The sequence below is a fragment of the Alligator mississippiensis genome, chromosome 3 (assembly GCF_030867095.1).
Source record: "Alligator mississippiensis isolate rAllMis1 chromosome 3, rAllMis1, whole genome shotgun sequence".
NCBI lineage: Eukaryota > Metazoa > Chordata > Crocodylia > Alligatoridae > Alligator > Alligator mississippiensis.
In genome coordinates, this window is record NC_081826.1 from 302,914,307 (window position 1) to 302,937,780 (window position 23,474).

General features: G+C 55.0%; 1 protein-coding gene across 1 annotated transcript in view; it reads right to left on the minus strand.

The window, feature by feature from the left end:
* Positions 1-2,321: 2,321 nt before the first annotated feature.
* LOC102572545 (long-chain-fatty-acid--CoA ligase ACSBG2) overlaps positions 2,322-23,474 on the minus strand; it is a 45,030-nt gene continuing 23,877 nt past the window's right edge. The window contains exons 12-17 of the mRNA XM_059723563.1: positions 18,530-18,711; positions 12,894-13,127; positions 12,385-12,602; positions 12,005-12,144; positions 9,894-10,140; positions 2,322-2,549 (exon numbers count right to left, since the gene is read on the minus strand). Coding sequence (XP_059579546.1) covers positions 2,473-2,549; positions 9,894-10,140; positions 12,005-12,144; positions 12,385-12,602; positions 12,894-13,127; positions 18,530-18,711 — 1,098 coding nt within the window. The 3' untranslated portion in view covers positions 2,322-2,472. The remainder of the gene's footprint in view (positions 2,550-9,893; positions 10,141-12,004; positions 12,145-12,384; positions 12,603-12,893; positions 13,128-18,529; positions 18,712-23,474) is intronic.

Here is a 23,474-nt window from a genome sequence, read left to right on the forward strand (position 1 = left end):
TGGCCTTTCTGACTTCATCCCTGCGTGCCTGAACACTGCTCTTACACTCCGCCCTAGTCATCTGCCCATGCTTCCACTTCTTGTCAGCTTCCTTTTTGTGTTGAAGCTCACGAGAGAGTTCTCTGCTAAGCCAAGCTTATCGCCTTCTGTATTTGTTAGTCATCCTGCGCATCAGTGTTGCCCCTAGGATTTCTTTTACCAGAGACCCCAAGGATTGACATGGCCCCTCGTCTGATTTGGTCTCAAGTGAATTTTAATAGCAATCCTTAGGCTTTATTACAGGTTTCCTCCACATAATATGACCTGGCAAGTGGTTCCTGAGATGTTACAGCAGTGCCCTTCGGGGGCACCAGGCCTCAGATCCTCTGCTGGGTGTGCAGGATGTTCATTTCTGGATTCCTTGTTGTTTGAACAAGAATTCCAACGTTGGTCCTGTCTCCCCAGGATGGCAACACAAAACACACCTGTTCCTTTGTATGTCCATCACCGTTGTAACTTTCTCATCCCGAATGGTCCAACCCCCTGGCTCTGTGCCAACCGCATTCCTTATATGGAAACTGTTGTGCCTTGCTCGTCTAGTGTCCTCACGGTGCTCACATCTCCCGGGGCCACAGCAGGCATCTGTTCAATTTTGTTGCTTAGTTCTAGGAGGGTCTGGGCAATGGTTAAAAAGCCTTAGCATAGCTCAGTTTGCCCACTACATCAGGGTGGTTTGTTCCTGTGCCCTCGGTAAGGCTTCATTAAAACATAGCCAGCTCTTCTGCACTCCTTTCCCCCTCAGACTGGCTTCCCAGGGCATCCTGTCCATGAATTCCCTGAGCAAGTCAAAGTCTGCTTTTCTGAAGTCCAGAGTCCTTACTCTGCTGCTTCCCATCCCTCTGTTCCTCAGGATCTTGAGCTCAATCATCTCATGGTCACTGCTGCCCAAGTTGCCATCTACTACTGCATCCGTCTCCAATTCTTCCCTGTTTGTGAGCACCAGATCAAGATCATGGCTCCTACTTGGCCGCTCCAGCACTTGCACCAGGAAGTTGTCCCCAACACTCTCCCAAATCTTCCTGGATTGCCTGCATGCTGCTGTGTTACCCTCCCAGCTGATGTCAGGGTGATTCAAGTCCCCCATGAGAGCCAGGGCCTGTGACCAGGAAACTTCTGCTAGCTGTCTGAAGAAATCCTCCTTCACCTCATCCTCCTGGTCTGGTGGTCCCACACATCACCTTTGTTGCTCTCCCCTCGGACCCTAACCCAGAAACTTTCAACAGGCCTGTCTCCAGTTTCATACTAGAGCTCTGAGCAATCATACAGCTTTTACACACGGCGCAACTCCTCCTCTTCTTCCCTGCCCGTCCTTCCTGAGCAGCTTGTGCCCGTCCATGACCGTGCTCCGGTCACGTGAGCTCCCACCAAGTCTTAGCTATTCCAATCACATCAGAGGTCTGTGGCTGTGTGAGGGCTTCCTGTTCTTCCTGCTCGTTTCCCAAAATCTGTGCATCCGTGTTCAGGCACTGGAGGTGACTAGCCAATTGCCCTGATTTCTCAGGAAGTATGATAGCACCCCCACCCCCATTGCCCCTCCTGCTTGCTCTTCCTCCGGATCACCCACTTCCCCACTGACCTCAGGGCTTTGGTCTTCATCTCCTGGATCCCTGCATGATGCTGCGAATCCAGGACAAATGCTGTACCGGAGTCATGCAGCCTGGGACTGGGACTTGATGATCTCATTCCGGGACTGTCCCACCCAATTAGGGAGGGTGGTCACCCTACAAGGGGGAGGCCAGGGCAGAGACGGGGGGTGCTCTGGGCTGGGAGAAGGGGGCGCTCAGGGCTGGGGGGCCAGGAGGGGGTGGAGACTTGGGGACAATTGGGGGGTTGAGGCCAGTTGGAGGGGGTCAAGGCCACATCCACTGTCAGAGCCAGGTGGGGGGTGGGAACAGTGTAAGAGGCGGCCAGAGGGCCCCCTGGCCCCGGCCTTGGCCTCAGCTCAGAAAACCCAGCTGTCCAGCTCACTCCATCCACCACCACCTGGGATCCTCACACGTGCTTCTGCCACGGTCGCTTCACACTGCAGTCTCCCGTGCTCGCTGGCATGAGGGGCAGGGCACCCCTCCCCACTGGATCCCGTGCCTGTCCCTCCTCCCTGCCACCAGTTCCTGAGCAGCACCACATGCCCAAGGGCATAGCGGCCCTGACCCCTCCCTGACCGCCCCTGGCCCCACCCCCTGAGAAAGCTCCACCCCCTGGCAGCCCCCCTTGCCCAAGCTCCTGCCTGCTGCCCAGGGCCCCCTGGGATGGGACAGACCCTCCTCCCCCACATCCCCAAGAAGCCCAGACTACAGCACTGCTTCTCCCCAGGGTTTATTGTCCCTGCTCTCACCAAGAGGAAGGGCCGGGCCAGGCCAGGCACAGGTCTCCCCAGGGTAGAGTGGCGCCAGGCCTGGACCTCTGGCAGGGGGCAGACCATGGGTGTGGGCACTAGTCCTGGTAGCAGCCGCCAATCACATCCTTGTAGGTGCTCAGCACCGCTTGTCGCTTCACCTTGGCCGTGGGACCTGCCACCAAGCAGAGGGAGAGCATCAGGGCCGGGCCAGCTACCTCCACCTGAGCCCCACCTGACCCTGCGCCCCCAACCTCCACCTGGCCCAGCCTGGCCCACTCCCCGTGCCCCTTCCCTCCACCTGGCCCAGCTCTGGGCCTGCCACCATGGGCAGCTCAGCTGGTCTGGGTCAGGGCTGCTGAGACTCATAGCTGCAGGCCCAAGGGAGTCGCATCCAGTCCAAGCCCAACCCAAGGCAGGACCAGCCCTGTCCAAACCATCCCAAGCAAATCCCGTGTCCAAGCTCAGAGCTGCATAACACTGTCACCCTGACAGCCCCAGGCATTGCCCCCACCCCTGCCCCCAGGGCAGCAGGGAGAGTCATGGGCCAGTGTGCTGCTGCCAAGGGGGTCATGGATGCCCCAGAGACCCCAGGCCCAGGCCATGCCCCTGCGGCAGTGGAAAGCAAAACCTCCCCATCTGGGCCAGTTTGAAATCCCTCCCTGCTCCCAGTGCAGCATCAGTCTGAGCCTGAGGACAGGGGCCAACCCTCTAGCCAGGACCCTGTGGGTTGGTCCCAGAGGAGCATTGGCTCAGGCCCATCTCCATCCTGGCCTGGGCTGCACCCAGCACCCAGTGCCTCTGGGGGAAGCTTAAACCCCCTCAGACATGTAGCAGCAAGTGGGGGGAAATTCCCTCCCTGCCCCATATTTTCATAGAATCCTAGACAATGAAGGTTAGGAGGGAGCTCAGGAGGTCACATCTAGTCCAACCCCTGATCAAAGCAGGACCAGCCCCAGCTACATCATCCCAACCAGGGTTTTGTCTACCCGAGTCTTCAAACCTGCAAGGATGGAGACTCCACAATCTCTCTGGGGAGCCTGTTCCAGTGTTTTATTAGGCATGATACCTTCCAGCCTTATCTGATTAATTATTAAGACGTTTTTGTATAGGTGGCACAGAATTTCCTGAGATACCACTGAAAATAGCTTAAGTAAAAATAAAAACTTCCTAATGATGTGTTTTGTGCATTTGTCTAATTTGTGTTTTTTTCATTTTTGGACTTTTGATATATATGTTTTCAAAATATTTTTAACAGTATTTTTTATTAATTAGGTAAAATTAACTTCCAAAGTAGTCAGTGGTTTTAATCACTTAATTTTATAAAACAATTTCCAAAACACTCAAGTTCTTTTAGTTCAAAGACCAGTTTTTTTACATAACATAGGCAAAGCTATAAACTCCTGGGTAATTTAACTCCCATTATTTCTCTGTGCTTACCTTACATGAACAACAGTTAGTCAGCACCTGTTGGCTGTCAGCCAACCAATTTGAAATACATCACTAGTTGCTGGGCAGACTCTAGCCCACCAGGAAGGAAGCCCCTCACCCAGGTATGTGATGCCAGTCACATAGGCAGAGGGAGCAGGTTTCCCCCCTCCATCAGGAATGTATCCAGCTCAGGTTACCTAAAGAGGTGGGGTAAAGGTATGTATCCTCTGCTGGGCCCATCCTAATCACATTGTCACAGAGCAGATTTTTGGGGGGGAAGAAACAAAGGTTGCTTTCTGCCACAGTGGGGACAAAGGAAAGGTCTGATCTTTCACATGTTCTATAGGACAAAGGCAAGATGTACATGTGGCAATTTAAGTGGCCTCTCAAGTGAAATGGTAGGATGGTAAGAAAAAGAAATGGCAGGAGGAGAAGACATGGAGGGACAGGAATCAGTTCTAGAATCATAGGACATGAGGGTGGAAGGGACCTCAGGAGGTCACATCCCCTGCTCGAAGCCGGACCAGCCCCAACCACATTATTTCACCCAGGACTTTCTGTAGTTGGGTCTTCAAAACCTCCAAGGATGGAGACTCCACCACCTCTCTTGGGACCCTTTTCCAGTGCTTCACCACCCTCCTTGTGAGACAGTTTTTCCTAATATCTAACCTCAACTTCCCTTGCTGAAACTTGATCCCATTGCTCCTTGTCCTGTCATCTGCCACCACTCAGAACAGTCCAGCTCCATCCTCTTTTGAACCCCACGTTGAAGGGAATCAAAGGCTGCTATTAAATCCCCCCTCAGTCTTTTTTTCTTCAAACTAAATAACCTGGTTCCCTCAGCCTCTCCTCAAAAGTCATGTGCTCCAGCCCCCCCAACCATTTTTGTTGCTCCCCACTGGACTCTCTCCAACATGTCCACATCCTTTCTGTACTGGGGGGCCCAAAATTGGGCACAGGATTTGAGAAGGACTGGGCACATGACTCATATGAGGAGAGGCTGAAGGACTTGGGACTGTTCAGCCTGGAGAAGAGAAGACTTGGGGGGACTTGGTGGCAGCCTAAAAGTAATATCAAGAGCATAAATAAGGGACCATCTATTCACCAAGGCCCTGTGGGGAGGACAAGAAACAATGGGCACAAACTGATCAAAAATCACTTCAGACTGGACATAAGGAAACACTTCTTCACAAGTTGAGTGCTGACGGTTTGGAACAGACTCCCTACAGGTGGGTCAGTCATCCACTCTGGCGATCTTCAAAAAACGTCTCGATGCCCACCTTGCTGGAGTTATCTGACCCCAGCAGTCTTTCCTTCCCAAGTGCAGTGGGGCTTCACCTGATTGTCTGTAAGGTTCCTTCCAGCCCCTAACATTTATGAAACTATGAGACTATGTGGTACTTATCCACATTATTGGGTTTCTGTAGCTAAAGATATTCCCTAGGGTTATTTCACTCTCGCAATTTACCATGAGGATTGATGTTACTTTATGTTACGCAATGCCTTTAAGACTCCTAATTGGTTAGTGTGCTATTGCTAGTAAAAGGTGGTAGAGGGGGTGGCAGAATACCATCTCTGTCTCTCCCCAGACTCTGCTACATGACAATTTGGTTACCAAGGCCCCTGCAGAGAGAAGACTGCCCTGCCCCATCTCTTCAGGTGACCCTGAGTGGTAACCTGAGCTGGAGACATTCCCGAGGGAGGGGAACCTGCTCCCTGTGCCTACCCACCTGGCGTCACACACCTGGGTCAGGGGGATTACGCTGCCAGCATGACTGGGAGGGGGCTAAAGACCCTGCCAGTCTACCCAGCAACCAGTGATGCATTTCACATTGGTTGGCTGGCAGCCAACAGTTGCTGGCCTTCATTGGACCAGATAAATGAGGTCATAATGGCTATATGTATTTACCGGTCTCTGTCTGGTGGGGCAGGGTCCCCCAGATCCTGGGTCCCCACTTGCCTGGGAGCAGTGCAGAGCCGGCAGTGGGCCCATGGCTCTTCTCTGCACTCTCTCAAGCTTCTCCACTGGAGAAGCAGTACTCCAGCTGTGGCCTCACCAAGGCCAAGTACAAGGGGAGAATGACGTCCTGGGATTTGCTTGAGAAGCGTCTATGGATGCAATCCAACATTCTGCTTGCTTTACTAGCTGCAGCATCACATTGATGGCTCATGTTCATCTTGGGGTCAATAGTGACCCTCAAGTCCCTTTTGTCCATAGTGCTAGCCAGCATAGCACTGCTGAGTCTATAAGGATGCTGCAGGTTTTTCTTCCCAAGGCGGAGAACCTTGCATTTTTCAGTGTTGAAGATCATCAGGTTCTCATCTGCCCATTCCCTGATCCTGTCAAGATCAGCCTGGATTGCCCTCTTCATAGAAGGCAGTCAGGTTGGTCAGGCATGACTTGACCCTGGTGAATCCATGCTGACTGTTCCTGATCACCTTCTTCTCCTCCAAGTGCTTAGAAATGGATTCCTTGAGGATCTGCTCCATGATTTTTCCAGGGACTGGGGTGAAGCTGACTGGTCTGTAGTTCCCTGGATCCTCCTTTTTCCCCTTTCGTAAAGATAGGCACTAGATTTGCCCTTTTCTAATCATCTGGGACTTCTCCAGATCACCATGAGTTTTCAAAGATGATGGCCAGTGGCTCTGCAACCTCATTGGTCACCCTCAGGTGAATCCCATCCTGCCCTATGACTTGTACTGTAACAGGTATCTGCTCTGGGCCGATCTAAATGTGGCCCATGCACCTGTTCCTGGGGCAACCGCTCGCCTTCTCATCTGCCATGTCTTGCTGTTAATTGATATTAATTAGCAGGAGGCTGCCCTTGTACTGTCCTGAGGCCAGGGAGCGGTATCTGTGGCTCTGTTTCCTCCCCTACACCGCAGCCCACGCCTCGCCGATGGAATAGACGTTGTTATGTCCTAGCCTTATTATAATCTGGCCCCTTGTCCTCTCTGGGCCCTACCTCTTTTGATCTGCACCCTCTCCAGCGCTAGGGCTCTCCCCGGCCCTATCTCACTATGTGCCCCCCTCTCGGGGCCTTCTCGGTAACGCTGCCCCCTTCTCCGGGGCTTCTCCACACCCGCACTGGGGCCTCTCAGCAATGCCCCCTTCTCTGGGGCCTCTCAGCTGTCCCTCTCTGGGACTGGGGTCTGTGCATCCCGAATGCTGTGCCCTTGCTGGTGCTGGGGTTCCCACACTGCTGTGGGTCCCCTATGAGGCCTCCTCCAACCCCTAATAGCCTCAAGGCTGCTCCTCTCTTCCATGAGAGAGAGCTCCTTCCTCCTTGGCTGCCGGCAGGGAACTGCCTCTAGCCCCAGCCCCTAGGGTTTATAAGGGAGCCAGGCCCTGCCCCTTCTGGTCAGCTGACCTCCTCTGGTTGCCCTAACAGCCAACAGCCAGGCTCCTTATTCCCTGCTAGGGCTTCCTCCCTAGCAGTTTCCCCGCTTTAGGAGCAGGGCACCACAATGCTCTGTGACATGTACACATCCAGCTTTACTAAATAGTCCCTGACCTGCTCTTTCTCCACTGATGGCTGCTCACCTCCCCAAACTGTGCTGGCCACTGCAGTAGTCTAGGACCTGCCCTTGCCTGTGAAGACTGAGGTGAAAAAGGCATTGAGCACTTCAGCTTTTTCTGCATCCTCTGTCACTAGGTTGCTTCCCCCATTCTGTAAGAGACCCACACTTTCCCTGATCCTCCTCTTGCTACCGACATACTTGTAGAAAACCCTTCTTGTTACCTTTCACATCCCTTGCTCGCTGCAACTCCAGTTGTGCTTTGGCCTCCCTGACTTCATCCCTGCATGCTGGAGCAAATGCTGTCATACTCCTCCCCAGTTGTTTGTCAAAATTTCCATTTCCTGTAAGCTTCCTTTCTGTGTTTAAGCAGATTGAGGACTTCTCTGCTAAGCCCAGCTGGTCATCTGCCATACCTACTAGTCTTCCTGCACTCTCAGCAAAGTAAGTACAGCCACCGCTCCTGGACTCCTCTTCCCCTCAAACCAGCCTCCCAAGGGATAGTGCCCATGAGTTCCCTGAAGGGGTTGAAGTCAGCTTTTCTGAAGTCCAGCATCCTTACTCTGCTCCTCTCCATCCTTCCTTTCCTCCAGACCCTGAACTCAGTCATCTCATAGTCATTGCTGCCCCAGTTACCATACATTCCCCACCAATTCTTCCCTGTTTATGAGCACCAGGGCAAGAGGATCTCAGCCCCTAGTTGGCCGCTCCAGCACTTGCACCACAGAAGTTGTCCCCAGCACACTCCAAAAACTTCCTGGATTGCCTGCACATTGCTGTATTGCCTTCCAAGCAGACATCATGGGGACTGAAGTCCCCCACGAGAACCAGGGCCTATGACAGGGAAACTTCCAGTAACAGTTTGAAGAAAGCCTCATCCACCAGTTCCTCCTGGTCTGATGGTCTACAGCAGACACCCACCACAACATCACCCTTGTTTCTCTCCCCTCTGGCTCTAACCCAGAGACTCTCAACAGGCCTGTCTCCAGCTTCATACTGGAGCTTGGAGCAATCATACTGCTCTTTTACACACATCACATCCCCTCCTCCTTTTCTCCCCTGCCTGTCCTTCATGAGCAGCTTGTACCCATCCATGACCATGCCCCAGTCATGCGAGTTCCCACCAAGCCTCTGCTATTCCAAACATGTCAGAGGTCTGTGACTATGCAAGGACTTCTGTTCTTCCTGCTTGTTTCCCAGGATCTGTGCATTTGTGTACAGGCACCAGAGATGACTGGTCAATTGCCCTGATTTCTCAGGAAGAATGAGAAGTCCCCTCTGTTGCTCTTTCCTCCTTGTGTTTCCTTCAGGTCTCCCGCTTCCCACAGGCCTCAGGGCTTTGGTCTCCATCCCCCAGCAAATCTGCTTTTCCATCCCTGCCTCATATTTTGCCCACCTATAGCCCACAATATCCTTGCCCAGTTGCTGTCCAACCTGTCCTTGAACACTTCTAACATCAGAGAGGCCACAGCTCCCCTGGGGAGATGTTCCCCTGACTCCCTGCTTTAACTGGAAGTCAAACTGGAACCAAAGAGCCCAGTCTGGTTGAACCTGATAGGAAATGCACCATCATCTTTCCCATCCTACTGAACCAAAACTGGAACTGAGCCGCTAAAAATCACAGGGTCACTAGTTAGACTGGGGTCACTGGTTTAATGGGGGTCACCAGTCACACTGGGATCACTGGTCAGACTGGTGTTACCAGTTAAAAGAAAGATTCAGCCTTCAAAGTTGCCTGTCACAGTTCTGTTAAACTATACAACCCACTGGCTCATGGGGACATGCAAAGAAGGGAGCACAGAGACCCCAGCTGGCTGCAGTTTGTTCTACAGCTGTCTCCACTCCTGCACTCTTATTCTTGATCCCCATTGCTTTAGAAGTGCTTTGTGCCACTGCCCTGAAGTGCTGGGTGCCCCTCACCCCAGCCTGCTGAATGCTTCCTGCCATCACGGCATGTGTCCTCAGGGCCAAGGGGACAGAACGGGACTGAGGAGCCAGCCAACAAACATAATGGGAGAGGGAAGAAGAGCAGGAGCTGCCTGTGCTCTGTTTTCTTCTCCAGCTTTAAGCCCTATCAAGGGCATAGGCATGGGCACTGGCACTGGCACAGCCTCCATGTAGCAGCAGAAGGGAAAAACTCCTTCCTGGCCCCATGCAACCACCAGTAAAGCCCAGCAAAAGCCAGCAAGGCTCTGGTGTAGGAGACTGCTAGGCCTTGCCCCATGTCAGCCCCAAAGAGACAAGGGGTCCCAGCCCAGCCCAGCCCAGCCCAGCCCAGCCCAGCCCAGCCCAGCCCAGCCCAGCTCTCAGTCCCAAGCTCCCCTGGCTGGAGGAAGGCTCTCTGGGGCAGAGCGGCAGGGGGCTGGCAGGCTCACAGGGTCCTGGAGCAGCTGGAGGATGAGCAGCCTCTGGGTAGAAGCTGGGCAGGCTCTCTGGTTGTAGGGGCAGGCTGGGTGTAGCCAGCTCCTCCTCGCTGCAGCAGTCAGCACCAAGCCCCAGCTCTCATCCCCAACCCCAGCCTCTCTCGGGCTCCCACACTGGGCCCAGGGGCCCAGTTCCCAGCACTCACCCAGCTCCCCACCGATGATGGAGAAGTCCCTGGGCAGCAGGGCCCACTTCTGTATGTAGTGAGCATGGGACGGGGCATGCTGGTTCACCCTCTCCACACCCAACTGGATAGCTTGGTACACAGCCGGGTCCCGCGTGCTCAGCACCTCCGACACCCGTGTGGCCCGGCTGCCCACCTCCTGGCAGAACTGCACAGCCTCGGGGCTCAGCTCGTCCAGGGGTGCCCCCGACTCCGGATCCACCTTGCACTGGAGAAGGGAGAACCCGTCACATAAAGGCTTGGCACAGCTTTACAAGCATTCATGGTGCTCGGGCCAGGTGCCAGATGATTGGAAGATAGCCAATGTGGTCCCCATCTTTAAAAAAATGAGGAGAGAGGACCCGGGCAACTATAAGCTCATCAGTTTTACCTCAATCCTGGGGAAACTCTTTGAGAAGATCATCAAGGGGCACATCTGTGATGGGCCGGCATTGGGGATGATGCTCAAGGGCAACCAGCACGGTTTCATTAGGGGCAGGTCATGTCAGACCAACCTGATTGCCTTTTACGATCAGGTCACAAAAGCGTTGGATGCAGGTGTTGCCGTGGATGTAGTCTTTCTGGACTTCAGCAAGGCCTTCGACACGGTCTCCCACCCCATCCTCATTAAAAAAATAGGCGACTGTGGCATTGATGCCTACATGGTCAGATGGATTGCAAATTGGCTGAAGGGTCGTACTCAGAGGGTGGTGGTGGACGGGTTATATTCAACCTGGGGGGAAGTGGGCAGCGGAGTCCCCCAGGGCTCGGTCCTTGGGCCCGCGCTGTTCAATTTATCAGCAATTTGAACGATGGGGTGAAAAGCAACCTGTTTAAATTTGCTGATGATACCAAAATTTGGGGTGAGGTGGGCACGTTAGTAGGGAGGGAAAGACTGCAGCAAGATCTGGATAGGTTGCAGGGGTGGGCTAACAAAAACAGGATGCGTTTCAATACTGACAAGTGGAGGGTGCTGCACTTGGGCAGTAGTAACCGGCAACACACTTATAAGATGGGAAACTCCCTTCTTGAGAGCACGGAGGCAGAAAGGGATCTTGGAGTCTTTATTGACTCCAAGATAAACATGGGGCAACAATGCAAGGTCACAGTCAGCAGGGCTAACCGGACCCTAATGTGCATCCACAGGTGCATCTCAAGTAGGGCCAAGGAGGTGATCCTCCCCCTCTACGTGACACTGGTCAGGCCGCAGCTGGAGTACTGCGTCCAGTTCTGGGCACCCCACTTCCAGAGGGATGTGGACAACATTGAGAGGGTCCAGAGGAGGCCATCTGCATGATCCAGGGACAGCAGGGCAGACCCTACAATGAGAGGTTATGGGTCCTGAACCTGTTTAGCCTTCACAAGAGAAGGCTGAGGGGGGACCTGGTGACTGTCCATAAACTTACTAGGGGGGACCAGAAGGGTTTGGGGAGACCTTGTTTCCCCTAGCTCCCCCTGGGATAATAAGGAATAGCGGCCACAAGTCGTAGGAGAGTAGGTTCAGATTAGACATCCGTAGGAACTACTTCACAGTCAGGGCAGCTAGGATCTGGAACCAACTTCCAAGGGAAGTGGTGCTGGCTCCTACCCTGGGGGCCTTTAAAAGCGGCTTGATGTCTACCTGGCTGGGGTCACTTGAGCCCAGTTTCCCTCCTGCCCAGGCAGGGGGTCGGACTTGAAGATCTACAAGGTCCCTTCCCACCTGACTGCTATGATTCTATGATTCTATGAAGGGGCAGGTGGGCAGCTGGTGTGGGGAGAGTGGGAACGTGGGCACAGATCCTACCATGGCAGCCATGGCTCTCCCAGGCCAGGCACTGGGCGAGGGTAAAGGAAGGAGACATCAACTGTGGCAGGGTGATAACTACCCATGTGCAGGAGAGACACAACAGTGCAGGACATTATGTTAGCCTCGACCAAGGACCAGGGGCTACAGCTGCACTTGGTGGCTGGGACCAGGAGGTGCCCTTCACTGCAGCAGCTACACCCCTGACACCCCCATGGGCAGCCCAGTGAGTCCACACCACACGATGCCCTTGGCCCAGCCTGTGGGACCCATCCCACCAGGACAGTGGGGGCAGACATGTCCCCACCTTCAGAGTGAGCAGCATGGCCAGGAACCTCCTGCAGTCACCGACCAGCACCGCGTTGCTGACGATCGGCACCTCCCTCTTCACTGCATCCTCGATGGGCACCGGGGCGATGTTCTTCCCACCCACTGTGATCACCAGCTCTGCAACCGGCGCAGCGTCATGGGGTGGGAGGGGTGGGAAGGGCAAGCCCATGGCAGGGAAAGCCCCAAGAAAAAAGCAGTGAGGGTGGGGGGTGGCAGGGGGCAGCGACAGGACACAACAGCGACAGGACACAACAGGGCAATGCTTCTCCTCCCATCCCATCTGCACTGGAGCCTCCAGCCCCCCAGGCCTGCACCACCCCAGCACACCCCCGCACCCCAGCGTGCTTCAGCTCTTACCCTTGATCCTGCCCATGATGTAGAGGAAGCCGTCGGGGTCACGGCGCACAAGGTCCCCCGTGTGTAGCCAGCCCTCCTCGTCCAGCGCCTCCCGTGTCAAGGCCTCCATGCCCAGGTAGCCCATGAAGACATGGCGGCCCCAGCAGCACAGTTCACCGGTGCCCTCTGCATCTGGCTCCTCAATTCGGGACCTGCATCCTGGCAGCTCCTTCCCGCAGCTGGAGACAGTGCTTCCACCCTCAGTGGCAGTGGAGGCTTTGTAGGGGGCAGGGCTCCCAGGGACACGCACCACCTGGGAGTGACTGTGCAGCCCCTGAGGTGCTCCGTCCTGAACCACCGTCACCTGTGCCCCCAGCTGGAGCAGGTCCCCACCTCCATGCCCCAGCCCCTGCTATCCCCACACCCTTTTCAGGTGACTAGCTTCCCACAAGGACCTACACACCCAGGCTTACACCTCTGCCCAGTGTCTGCCCCTACTCCTCCCCCTGTAGCTTGCGGTCTTGTCCCACCTGAGGATGCGACAAGACTGGGGTGTGCAGGTGCTGTAGGGCCCATTGGTCTCGCTCAAGCCAAACATATCAAGGAGTGGCAGGTGGAGGCTCATGAAGAACTCCAGCGTGTCCTTGGAGATGGGCGCTGCCCCGGTCATCAGCAGGGTGCAGCGCTGCAGCCCCAGCTCCTCACGCACCTTCCTGAACACCAGGCGCTCGGCCAAGGCAAAGCCCCAGGGCACAGAGCCATCCCTGTGGGGAGGAAGAACAGGGCTGAGGATGCAACAGACCACAGGGCTGGGTTGTGGGTACTTTGCTAAACTTCCGGGGTGTCCTGGGCCACTAGGCTGGCATCATCTGCCCTGGATGTTGCCTGCCCAAGGTGCCCCCAGCACCTGGTATCCAGCCTCTCACAAAGCAAGGAACCCTGCTGGGCTGGGCCAGGCTGCAGCTCCAGCCAGCCCAGGAGCCGAGAGCTGTCCTGAGCTGGGAGCTGTCCATGGGGACAACGGCCCCCAGGCCCACCTCTTTCCATGCTGCTGCTGTGGTCTGAGCTGCCCGGCAGGACTGGGGACCCTGGGCAGCACAAGGCAGTCACCTGCAGCTGTCACAGTGGGAATCACTGCCACCCACTGACCTCGGCTCCATGTTCCTAGCTCTGCTGGCAGCCCCCAGACTAGGGGCACAGTCCTAAGGGATGGCTCTGCAGTGGGAGGCCTCGTGGACCTCTGCAAATGGGTTTGGCCCAGCTGCTCTGTTGGGGCTCAGCTCGGAGCCCTGGGAACAAGCAGTCCTGTGCTGGGGCTGGGGCTGGGGCTGGGGCTGGGGCCGGGATGGGCTCTCCCAGACAGGGAGCTGGGAAAGCCCCAGTCATTGGACCAGCGCCGGACCTAGAGGACTTCTGAAACACTGGCCATCCACCTGACGGTAGCCCAAAGACATCTGCGATCATTGCAGAACTTGAGGACACCAAAGAGTCCCCACCAGCTCAAGCTGAGTGGAGCTGCTCCCAGAGTCAGGGGAGGAACCATGCCCAGGCCCAGCTGAGGCCTGGGGGAGGAAGTTTTAAGCCAGGGGGATGGCGGTGCTTTGGGTCAGTGCCACCCCCGAGGGATAGGCAGGCCCACGCTCTTGGAGGAGTTGGGGGAGCAGGGCAGGCCTGTACCCTCAGCATGCGCCTGGCATCCCACTAAGGAGCTGGTCTGGCTCAGAGCACCTGCACCATTTGCTGGCTGGGTCCCTCACGGCAGCGGGTGAGTGGCTGTGGGGGAGCTCGGCCACACCTGTGACAGCCTGTATCAGATGTTCGTGTGGCGGGCCAGTAGGGGGCGCTCCTGCGTTGAGCTGCCCACCTCCCTGCGCCCGACCACCTTCCAGGCTCCGAGTGCCTCCCTGGGGTGCCTCCCGTCCGGCCGACCCCTTCCCTGGAGCACACCCGCTAGCCTGGGGTCCCGCTGCCACCATCCAAGGCTCTGGACTCACTTCTGGCTCTGCGCACCTTGGAGAACGCAGGCCTGATCGTCCAATGGGTCCTAGACCCAATACAGGCACTTGGGGCACTTCCCCAAGTCAGGGGCTTATTAGGAAAGTCTCCCTTAGTCCACAGACCTAAGGGGCCTCCTTGGCATAATTTAGACCCACCCCTCAATAAGTCTCCCACACCGGTCACAAGGAGAACTGTATTGATTACAGGGGGTAGGGCGGAAACAGGGTAAAAGGTAGAGCAATATCATAGAAATCTTACAGGAATATCAAAGGAATCCCATAGAGCAAACCAGGGTGGCTGAGGTAGCCGTTTAAACGCATCTGAGTTACTGAAACTAAATATCTAATCGGATCTTTAGTAGCTTACTCACTCTCATCGTCCAGAGGTGGTTGTTGTTTCCTCTGGAGGCAGGGCACTCTTGGAGCATGCGGTGATGAGGAGAGAGCCAGGCTCAGATTCACCTGGATGACCGCATGGCTAATGGCTGACTGCCCCTTCTTCTTGGACCGAGCCCTTAAATAACCTCTCTGACCTCCGCAGCCCGGTCCAATCGAAGCTGCCAATACTGGCCACAAGCCGACCAATCTCCCCCGCATCCCTGGCTACCTGGGCCCGCGCAGGGCCGGGTCTTTCCCCCCTGCCCAGGTGACCAGAGCATCGCCTCCCAGGCGCCAGGCTTTTGTCATGTAGACCAGGTGGGAGATCCCCGCCCTGAGGGATTCAACACCCGCCTCCCAGGCTGGCTGAGACAGGTCTCTGGAGAGGGGCACCAACGGTGGCATTTCTGCCACACTTCCCCCCCCTCCTTTACAAGCTCGGACACGGGGCCTCTCAGGGCCGTGGGTCCGGGCGTGTCGGGTCAGGGAGTTCCCACAGGATGCCAGAAGAAGGAAAAGGGAAAAACCTGGAACATGGAACAAGTTAAGACAATAACAGATAGAAACCATAAAACCTGATGGCAGTCTTACACTAGTGATCTCCTCACTAGTCCCAAGTCCCAAGGACCCGCTACCCAGAGTCCTTTCGTGACAAGGCATCTGCTATCACGTTCTGGCTTCCTTTTATGTGTTGGACAGTAAAATTAAATTCCTGCAGCTGCCAAGACCAACGTTTCAGCTTGGCATTGGTGTTGTGCATGGTCTGCAGCCACTGCAGTGGGGCATGGTCCGACAGGACGGTGAACTGTTGTCCCCACAAGTAGGGCTTCAGCTTGTTCAGGGCCCAGACGATGGCCAAGCACTCCTTCTCGATGGAGGACAAGGCAACTGCCTCCGGGTACCGCGTTGCATAATCCACCAGAGTCAGTATGTATTTCTTTCCCCTACGAGTCCTATGCTTCAGCGGTCCCACAATGTCCACGGCCACCCTGTGGAAGGGTTGGTCTATGATCGGGAGGGGCTGCAGGGGAGCCCTTCTCTTGTTCCCGCTTTTGCCCGTCCGCTGGCATGTCTCGCAAGATTTGCAATAGTCCGTCACATTCTGGGCAATTCTGGGCCAAAAAAAGTTCACCTGCAACCGCTGGCGTGTCCGTTCCCTGCCCATGTGACCAGCACACGGTAGATCATGAGCCAGGGCAAGCAATTGCTGCCTGTATTTCCGGGGTACTATGAGCTGGCGCTGGGGCTCCCTGGTCTCGGCATGGTTCTTTGGCACCCACAACCGATAGAGAAGCCCCTTATCCCAGACCACCTGTTCCCTCTTGTCCGGAGTGAACTCAGTCTCTTGCTCCTGAGCCATCTGCCGGAGTCCCTCCAAGCTGGGGTCCTCCCAAACCTCCTGCTTGAACTCCTCTTGCCCAACTAGGCAATCAGCAGGGAGTGCACACTCACCCACAGGGACTTCCTGGGTCTCCTCCCTGCTAGTGTCACCTCCCCCTGCCACTGACGGAATGCACGCCTCCCCGGGACTGTCACTTAACCCACCCTCGGGGTTACCGGTTCCCTCTGGGACCAGGGTGCAATCGCCGTCTGCAGGGGTCCCTTCCCCTGCGGCCAATGGTGTGACTTTCTCCCGGGGATTTCCTAACCCCCCTTCTTTAGCCTTCCTGCTCTGCAGGCGAGTCACCGCATGAACGGTGCGGGGCTTTGGCTCTTGGATCTGTTCCCACCTCCGGAGCTGGGCTTCCTGCTCTATAAGATCCCATCCCACCAGGATGGGGGCCGGAGCCCCTTCCAGTACCCCCATTTCCAGGTACGTTGCACAGTCGTTCCACACGACGGGGGCACAGAATACCAGTACCTTCTGGGGTGCGGACCCCACTCCATGAATAGCGAGGGTCTTCCCCGGGATTATGTCTGCAGGTGAGACCAGGTTGGAACTATTGTCTCCCTCTCGGTAGCGAGCGAAGGCGGAGACGTCCAGTTTGGGCTGTTCCCCGGACGCTTGCGGAGGGTTCGCGTTTCCCCCAATGGTCTGCAAATGGAGCTGTGCTTCCAGCTTTTGTGCCTCCAACCGGGCTTCCCTTTCCAACCTCCTCTCTTCCATCTCCATCCTTTTCAATTCTATCTGCTCCTTCTCGCGCTGGCGCTGGGCCTCCAGCTCCAGCCTTTTCAATTCTATCTGCTCCTTCTCACGCTGGGCCTCCAGCTGTCGTTGTTCCTTCTTGTCTTCCCGCTGTTCCCTTTCACGCTGGGCCTCCAGCTGTTTCTCCTCCAGCTCCATCCTTTTCATCTCTCTCTCATGGAGTCTCTGTTGCTCCCTCTCGGAGAGTGATCTCCTGGCAGCCCCCGGGCTTGACGAGCGGGAGGGTGGTCCCGAGTCAGGCCCAGGACTTGATGAGCGTGAAGCTGACGCTGGTTCTGACTCGCTGGTGCACAAAAGTTTAATCAGCTCATCCTTCTTTAGCCCTTTCTTCACGTGAAGGCCTCTCTCTTTTGCCAGTTCCTTCAGTTCGGGCACAGTCATCCGGACATACTCGTCCTCCATCCTGACTCTCTACCCTATCCAGTCGACCCGATGTCAAATTAGAAATTGTTTGCTCAAGGGATTTCAGTGACTCTATTCCTTTCCCAAATTATGCCTCAAATACAGCAGGGTATTCGGATCCCACCACTGCCACCACGTGTGGCGGGCCAGTAGGGGGCGCTCCTGCATTGAGCCGCCCACCTCCCTGCGCCCGACCACCTTCCAGGCTCCGAGTGCCTCCCTTAGGGTGCCTCCCGTCCGGCCGACCCCTTCCCTGGAGCACACCCGCTAGCCTGGGGTCCCGCTGCCACCATCCAAGGCTCTGGACTCACTTCTGGCTCTGCGCGCCTTGGAGAACGCAGGCCTGATCGTCCAATGGGTCCTAGACCCAATACAAGCACTTGGGGCACTTCCCCAAGTCAGGGGCTGATTAGGAAAGTCTCCCTTAGTCCACAGACCTAAGGGACCCCCTTGGCATAATTTAGACCCACCCCTCAATAAGTCTCCCACACCGGTCACAAGGAGAACTTTATTGATTACAGGGGTAGGGCGGAAACAGGGTAAAAGGTAGAGCAGTATCATAGAAATCTTACAGGAATATCAAAGGAATCCCATTGAGCAAACCAGGGTGGCTGAGGTAGCCGTTTAAACGCATCTGAGTTACTGAAACTAAATATCTAATCGGATCTTTAGTAGCTTACTCACTCTCATCGTCCAGAGGTGGTTGTTGTTTCCTCTGGAGGCAGGGCACTCTTGGAGCATGCGGTGATGAGGAGAGAGCCAGGCTCAGATTCACCTGGATGACCGCATGGCTAATGGCTGACTGCCTTCTTCTTGGACCGAGCCCTTAAATCACCTCTCTGACCTCAGCAGCCCGGTCCAATCGAAGCTGCCAATACTGGCCACAAGCCGACCAATCTCCCAAGCATCCCTGGCTACCTGGGCCCGCGCAGGGCCGGGTCTTTCCCCCCTGCCCAGGTGACTAGAGCATCCGCCTCCCAGGCGCCAGACTTTTGTCATGTAGACCAGGTGGGAGATCCCCACCCTGAGGAATGAAACACCAGCCTCCCAGGCTGGCTGAGACAGGTCTCTGGAGAGGGGCACCGACGGTGGCATTTCTGCCACAGTTCACACGGCTGGTGTGTGCCACCAGGCTCCTATGACCCAACACGCATGTCCTGTCTGCCCTGTACCCTCCTGTGCTGCCCTTCCCACTCACCCCGATGGATCTACCCGCCCCGTACCCCTGCCCGCTCCTGCTCACCCGTCCAGGCGGCTGTAGCTGGCCTGCAGCCCGATGCCCCGTGCCCACTCCACCAGCTTCCTCTTGACCAGGGACGACTGGCTGAAGGTGGCTTTGAGCTTCTCCTCCATCTTCTCCCACACGCGGGGCACAGCAAACAGGAACGTAGGGCGCACCTCCTTCAGGGTGAGGAGCAGGGAGCCCTGGGCGTGCACAACAAGCAGGGTCAAAGGAAAGGGGTCCCAGCTGGGGGGCCCTGGCAGCCCACACACCCACAGGCAAAGCCAGTGCCCCTCCCCTGCAGACCCCCCACCCTGGTGCCAGAGAGGAGCTGTGCTCTGCAAGGGCCGGACCCTTCTGCACTCTCTGCCCTGTCTGGGGCTGCAGCGCTGCACTGACCCCTGGGCAAGTCCAGACAGGGCTAGTGTGAGATGTCCAGCAGGTGGGCCTTAGGGGGACAGATAGGGTGCAGGACAGACAGGTTAAGAGAAGTGGGGGTGACATGGTGGGCAGGGAAGCTGACTCCAGAGAGTGCTGCTAGGCAGGTGCTGAGCCATGGGACATGCCACAGGCGGACTGAGCCCCTCCAGCATCGCCCCAGCACACTACGAGGGCAGCACCAACCCCCCAGCTGGGGACATTGGGGGGGCACAGGATGGACCCTGAGCTGGTCAGAGCCTTTCTCCGCCTGTGATCAGCAGAGGCAGCAGACAGAGCAGCCGTCAGGAGGGGGAGTGGGGCATGCCTTGGTGAGGAAGATGCAGTCCCTAGTGCTGCTTGTGGAATTTGTGTACGTGAAATGTGTGCGAGTGTGCAGGATGTGTGTGTGTGCATGTGGGAAGAGTGTGTGAGTGTGTGGGAAGTGTGTGAAGCATCTCTAGGTTTCTCCACAAAGAAACATCAGGACTGGTTCGATGAGCATTGTAGCAAAACCCCCAGTTTTTCTTTTTTTTTTTAATTTTAAAATGCATTCCCTCCCCTTCCCCAACCATTTCTGACTTTTCTCTCCCTCTCTATTCCCTATAGATAAGTATAAGTGAGCTCAAACTTAGGATAAGCTTTGAACATTTTTATTTTGCTAGCAAGTTTTTGGTTTTGGATAGCCACTGTTTTATATTGCATAATTATTAGGTTTGTATTAATTTTTACTCTTGTATATTGTATTATTATCATTTGCGTATTGATTTTTATTGTTTCATATGGATATTGTATGGTTTAGGCCTGTTTTTAAGTGAACCAAAGTCATGTCAAGTTTCCATTTTATATGTCAAGCCTCCGTCTTCTGTCCTCTGCCTGGGCATCCCATGTTGCAGTAATATGATTCATTGTACCCCTCCCATGTAAATTGGTTCCCTGATGAATGAGAATGATTGAGAATGATTGAAATACAATGGTAGCAGGCCTCTACTGAATGGCCTGTAACAACCAGGCCAGCCATCACCTCGCATTGATTCATCCAGGAACCACGGACCTCACCCAGGAACAGAGACAAGAACCCAGCATTTGAAAAACAAAAGACCCTGCAGAACCAGCAACTCTACCATTGTACCCCACCATTACAGACACCCAAAACTGCACATGCCTGCATGGAGCACACATGCTCAGTACATCAGGGGCTGACCCTTGCCTGGGCATGCCTCCTGTCACTAGGGTCACGTACAGTCTGCCCCGATAAAAAGGGGCAGTGAAGACAGACCCAGTGGGAACGCCATTTCCATCCAGACCAGACCAGCTTCACATCACCTATCCACCCCAGAGGCCCTGCCGGCGAACACCTCTGGACAACACCGAGCTGAAAGAGACCCCGACTGGCCATCGAGGATCAACTTCCAGCCTGGGATAGATAGATATTACCCGCACACCTCCTCCTACAATTTGGACTCTCTCTTTCTCTCTCTGTCTCTCTCCTCCTGGACTTCAGTGGACTTCAGCCCCTGCACCAAGCCTCTCTAACCCCTGCTACCATTGTGTGTGTGGGTGTGGGTGCAAGGGGAACCAATTTGGCATTGTGTCACCATCTCCCTTGTTCAATAAAACCACTGTCATTTGCAACCCCGAGCTGGGTCATGTTTTACTGAATCCCAGTCCCTTCCTTATCTTAAATTCCAGCCTCTTTCTCTCTCTTTCTCTCTCAATTCCAGCCCCCACCCCTCTCCACTAGTTTCCCAATCTCCTCTCAATTCCTACTGCCTTTTCCCTGTGACTTTCTGCTGCCTCTCAGTCTCTTCTGCTGCTTTTCCTGTAATTTTCTGCTGTCCCTCTGCTTCCCACGCTCCTACTGCCTTTTACCTGTGACTTCCTGCTGCGTTTCTCTGCTTTCCTACTGCCTTTCAGTCTCTCCTGCTGCTCTTTCTGTGATTCAAAAAGGATGTGGAGAAGCTTGAGAGAGTCCAGAGAAGAGCCACGTGCATGATCAGAGGTCAGGGAAGCAGACCCTACGATGACAGGCTGAGAGCCCTGGGGCTCTTTAGCCTGGAAAAGCGCAGACTCAGGGGTGATCTGATGGCCACCTACAAGTTTATCAGGGGGGACCACCAGTATCTGGGGGAACGTTTGTTCACCAGACCACCCCAAGGGATGACGAATAGGTCGAATGGCCACAAACTACTACAAGATCGTTTCAGGCTGGACATAAGGAAGAATTTCTTTACTGTCCGAGCCCCCAAGGTCTGGAACAGCCTGCCGCCGGAGGTTGTTCAAGCGCCTACATTGAACACCTTCAAGACGAAACTGGATGCTTATCTTGCTGGGATCCTATGACCCCAGCTGACTTCCTGCCCTTTGGGCAGGGGGCTGGACTCGATGATCTTCCGAGGTCCCTTCCAGCCCTAATGCCTATGAAATCTATGAAGTTTTCTGCTGTCCGTCTCTCTTTTTTCAGGCTTCCCTGCTCCTGCAGCTTCCCAGACTCCTCTAGCTGCCCCGGAGCCATCCTCTGGCTCCCCAACACCCAGAGCCCCTCTTTAACACCCACACTTTCCCTTAGTCCCTTTTTTCCCTCTCCCCATCTACCTTTCCAGCTTCCCCCGTAGCTCTGGCTCCAGACCCAATCTCTGTGCCAGCACACTTCCCTGTTCTGCAAGCTTTGGGTGTTGTCTTTTAATCAATTATGATCAATTAACCTAAATTACCCCCAAGCCTCAATTCTTCAGCCCAAGCCCCTGAAGTCTAATCCCAGTCCTGGTAACTTTAAATCCTTACACTTTTACTTTCTTACCTTAACCTTTCCCCAGGTATCCCAAGTACACCAAACATATACATACATACACATCACAACACCCAAATTAGGAACTCAGCTATGTGTATGTGTAGGTGAGTGGTATGTGTGTGAATTAGTGGATACACATATATACACATATATAGATTGTGGCAGAAATGCCACCGTTGGTGTCCCTCTCCAGAAATCTGTCTCTGCCAGCGTGAGAGGCTGGTGTTGAATTCCTCAGGGAGGGGGATCTTCCTCCTGCTACATGACAAAAGCCTGGTGCCTCGGATGTGGATTCTCTGGTCACCTGGGGAGGCGGAGGAAAAAGCCCTGCTCACCGGCCCAGGTGACCCATGATGCTTTTTAAATTGGTTGGCTAGTGGCCAGCACTGGCAGCTTTAATTGGACCGGGCTGCTGAGATCACAAAGGTTATTTAAAGGCCCAGTCCAGGAAGAAGGCAGCCATTAGCCATGCGGTCAACGAGGTGAATCTGAAACTGGAAGAGGAGCTTCACCAGCTGAAACAGGCTCTCTCCTCATCACCACATGCTCCAAGAGTGCCCTGCCTCCAGAGGAAAACTCCAACCACCTCTGGATGATGCGTGTGAGTAAGCTACTCGAGATCAGACTAGATATTTAGCTTAAAGTAACTCGGATGCGAGATCAAAAGGCTACCTCAGCCACCCTGGTTTGCTCTATGGGATTCCTCTGATATTCCTGTGATACTGCTCTACCTTTTTCCCTGTTTCCGCCCTACCCCTGTAATCAATAAAGTTCTCCTTGTGACTGGTGTGGGAGACTTATTGAGGGGTGGGTCTAAATTATGCCAAGGAGGCCCCTTAGGTCTGTGGACTAAGGGAGACTTTCCTAATAAGCCCCTGACTTGGGGAAGTGCCCCAAGTGCTGGTATTGGGTCTAGGACCCATTGGACGATCAGGCCTGTGTTCTCCAAGGTGCGCAGAGCCAGAAGTGAGTCCAGAGCCTTGGATGGTGGCAGCGGGACCCCAGGCTAGCGGGGGTGCTCCAGGGAAGGGGTCGGCTGGACGGGAGGCACCCCAGGGAGGCACTCGGAGCCTGGAAGGTGGTCGGGCGCAGGGAGGTGGGTGGCTCAACACAGGAGCGCCCCCTATTGGCCCGCCACAAGGGCACCCTCCATGTCCTGCCTGTCTTAGGACAGGAAGTTGCTTGTGAAATGCACTCCAGGGACCCAGGGAAGAGAGCCATATCCCCCACTACAGAGCAAGGCAAGAACCCCCAGAATACAGGGCAACCTGACTGTAAAGTCAAATTCCTTCTTGAACCCAAATGTGGCCATCGGTCTGAACCTGAGTGGAGAGGCAAGACCCTCTAGCCAGGAGCCTCCAGGTTTTTAATTCCCAAAAGGAACATTTGCCTATCCAAGGCACAGTCTCCAGCCTGGGTTGTAGCCAGCATAAAAAACTTGTAAGGAAAGTAGAAAAAAAATCCCCAAACCCTGACATTGAGAGCAAAAGCAAAAGGGGAAACTATTCCTTCCTGGCCCCATGTGCCACAGCAAAACCCAGAAGCCTGGGACAACCATACCCCCCACTCTTCCCCACAGCCCAGGAGCAGCAACCAGAATCTGCCCCTCACAACTTCTAATTGGAGACCCAGGACTCCCCTTTCTGTTCTCCCAGCCCCTCCATGCACTTCTCTTTCCATATCCAACCTGGGTGTGGAGTCCTGCTTCATTCTCCAGAAGCTCAGCACAATCCTCTCTGACTTCCAAATGCACTGGGC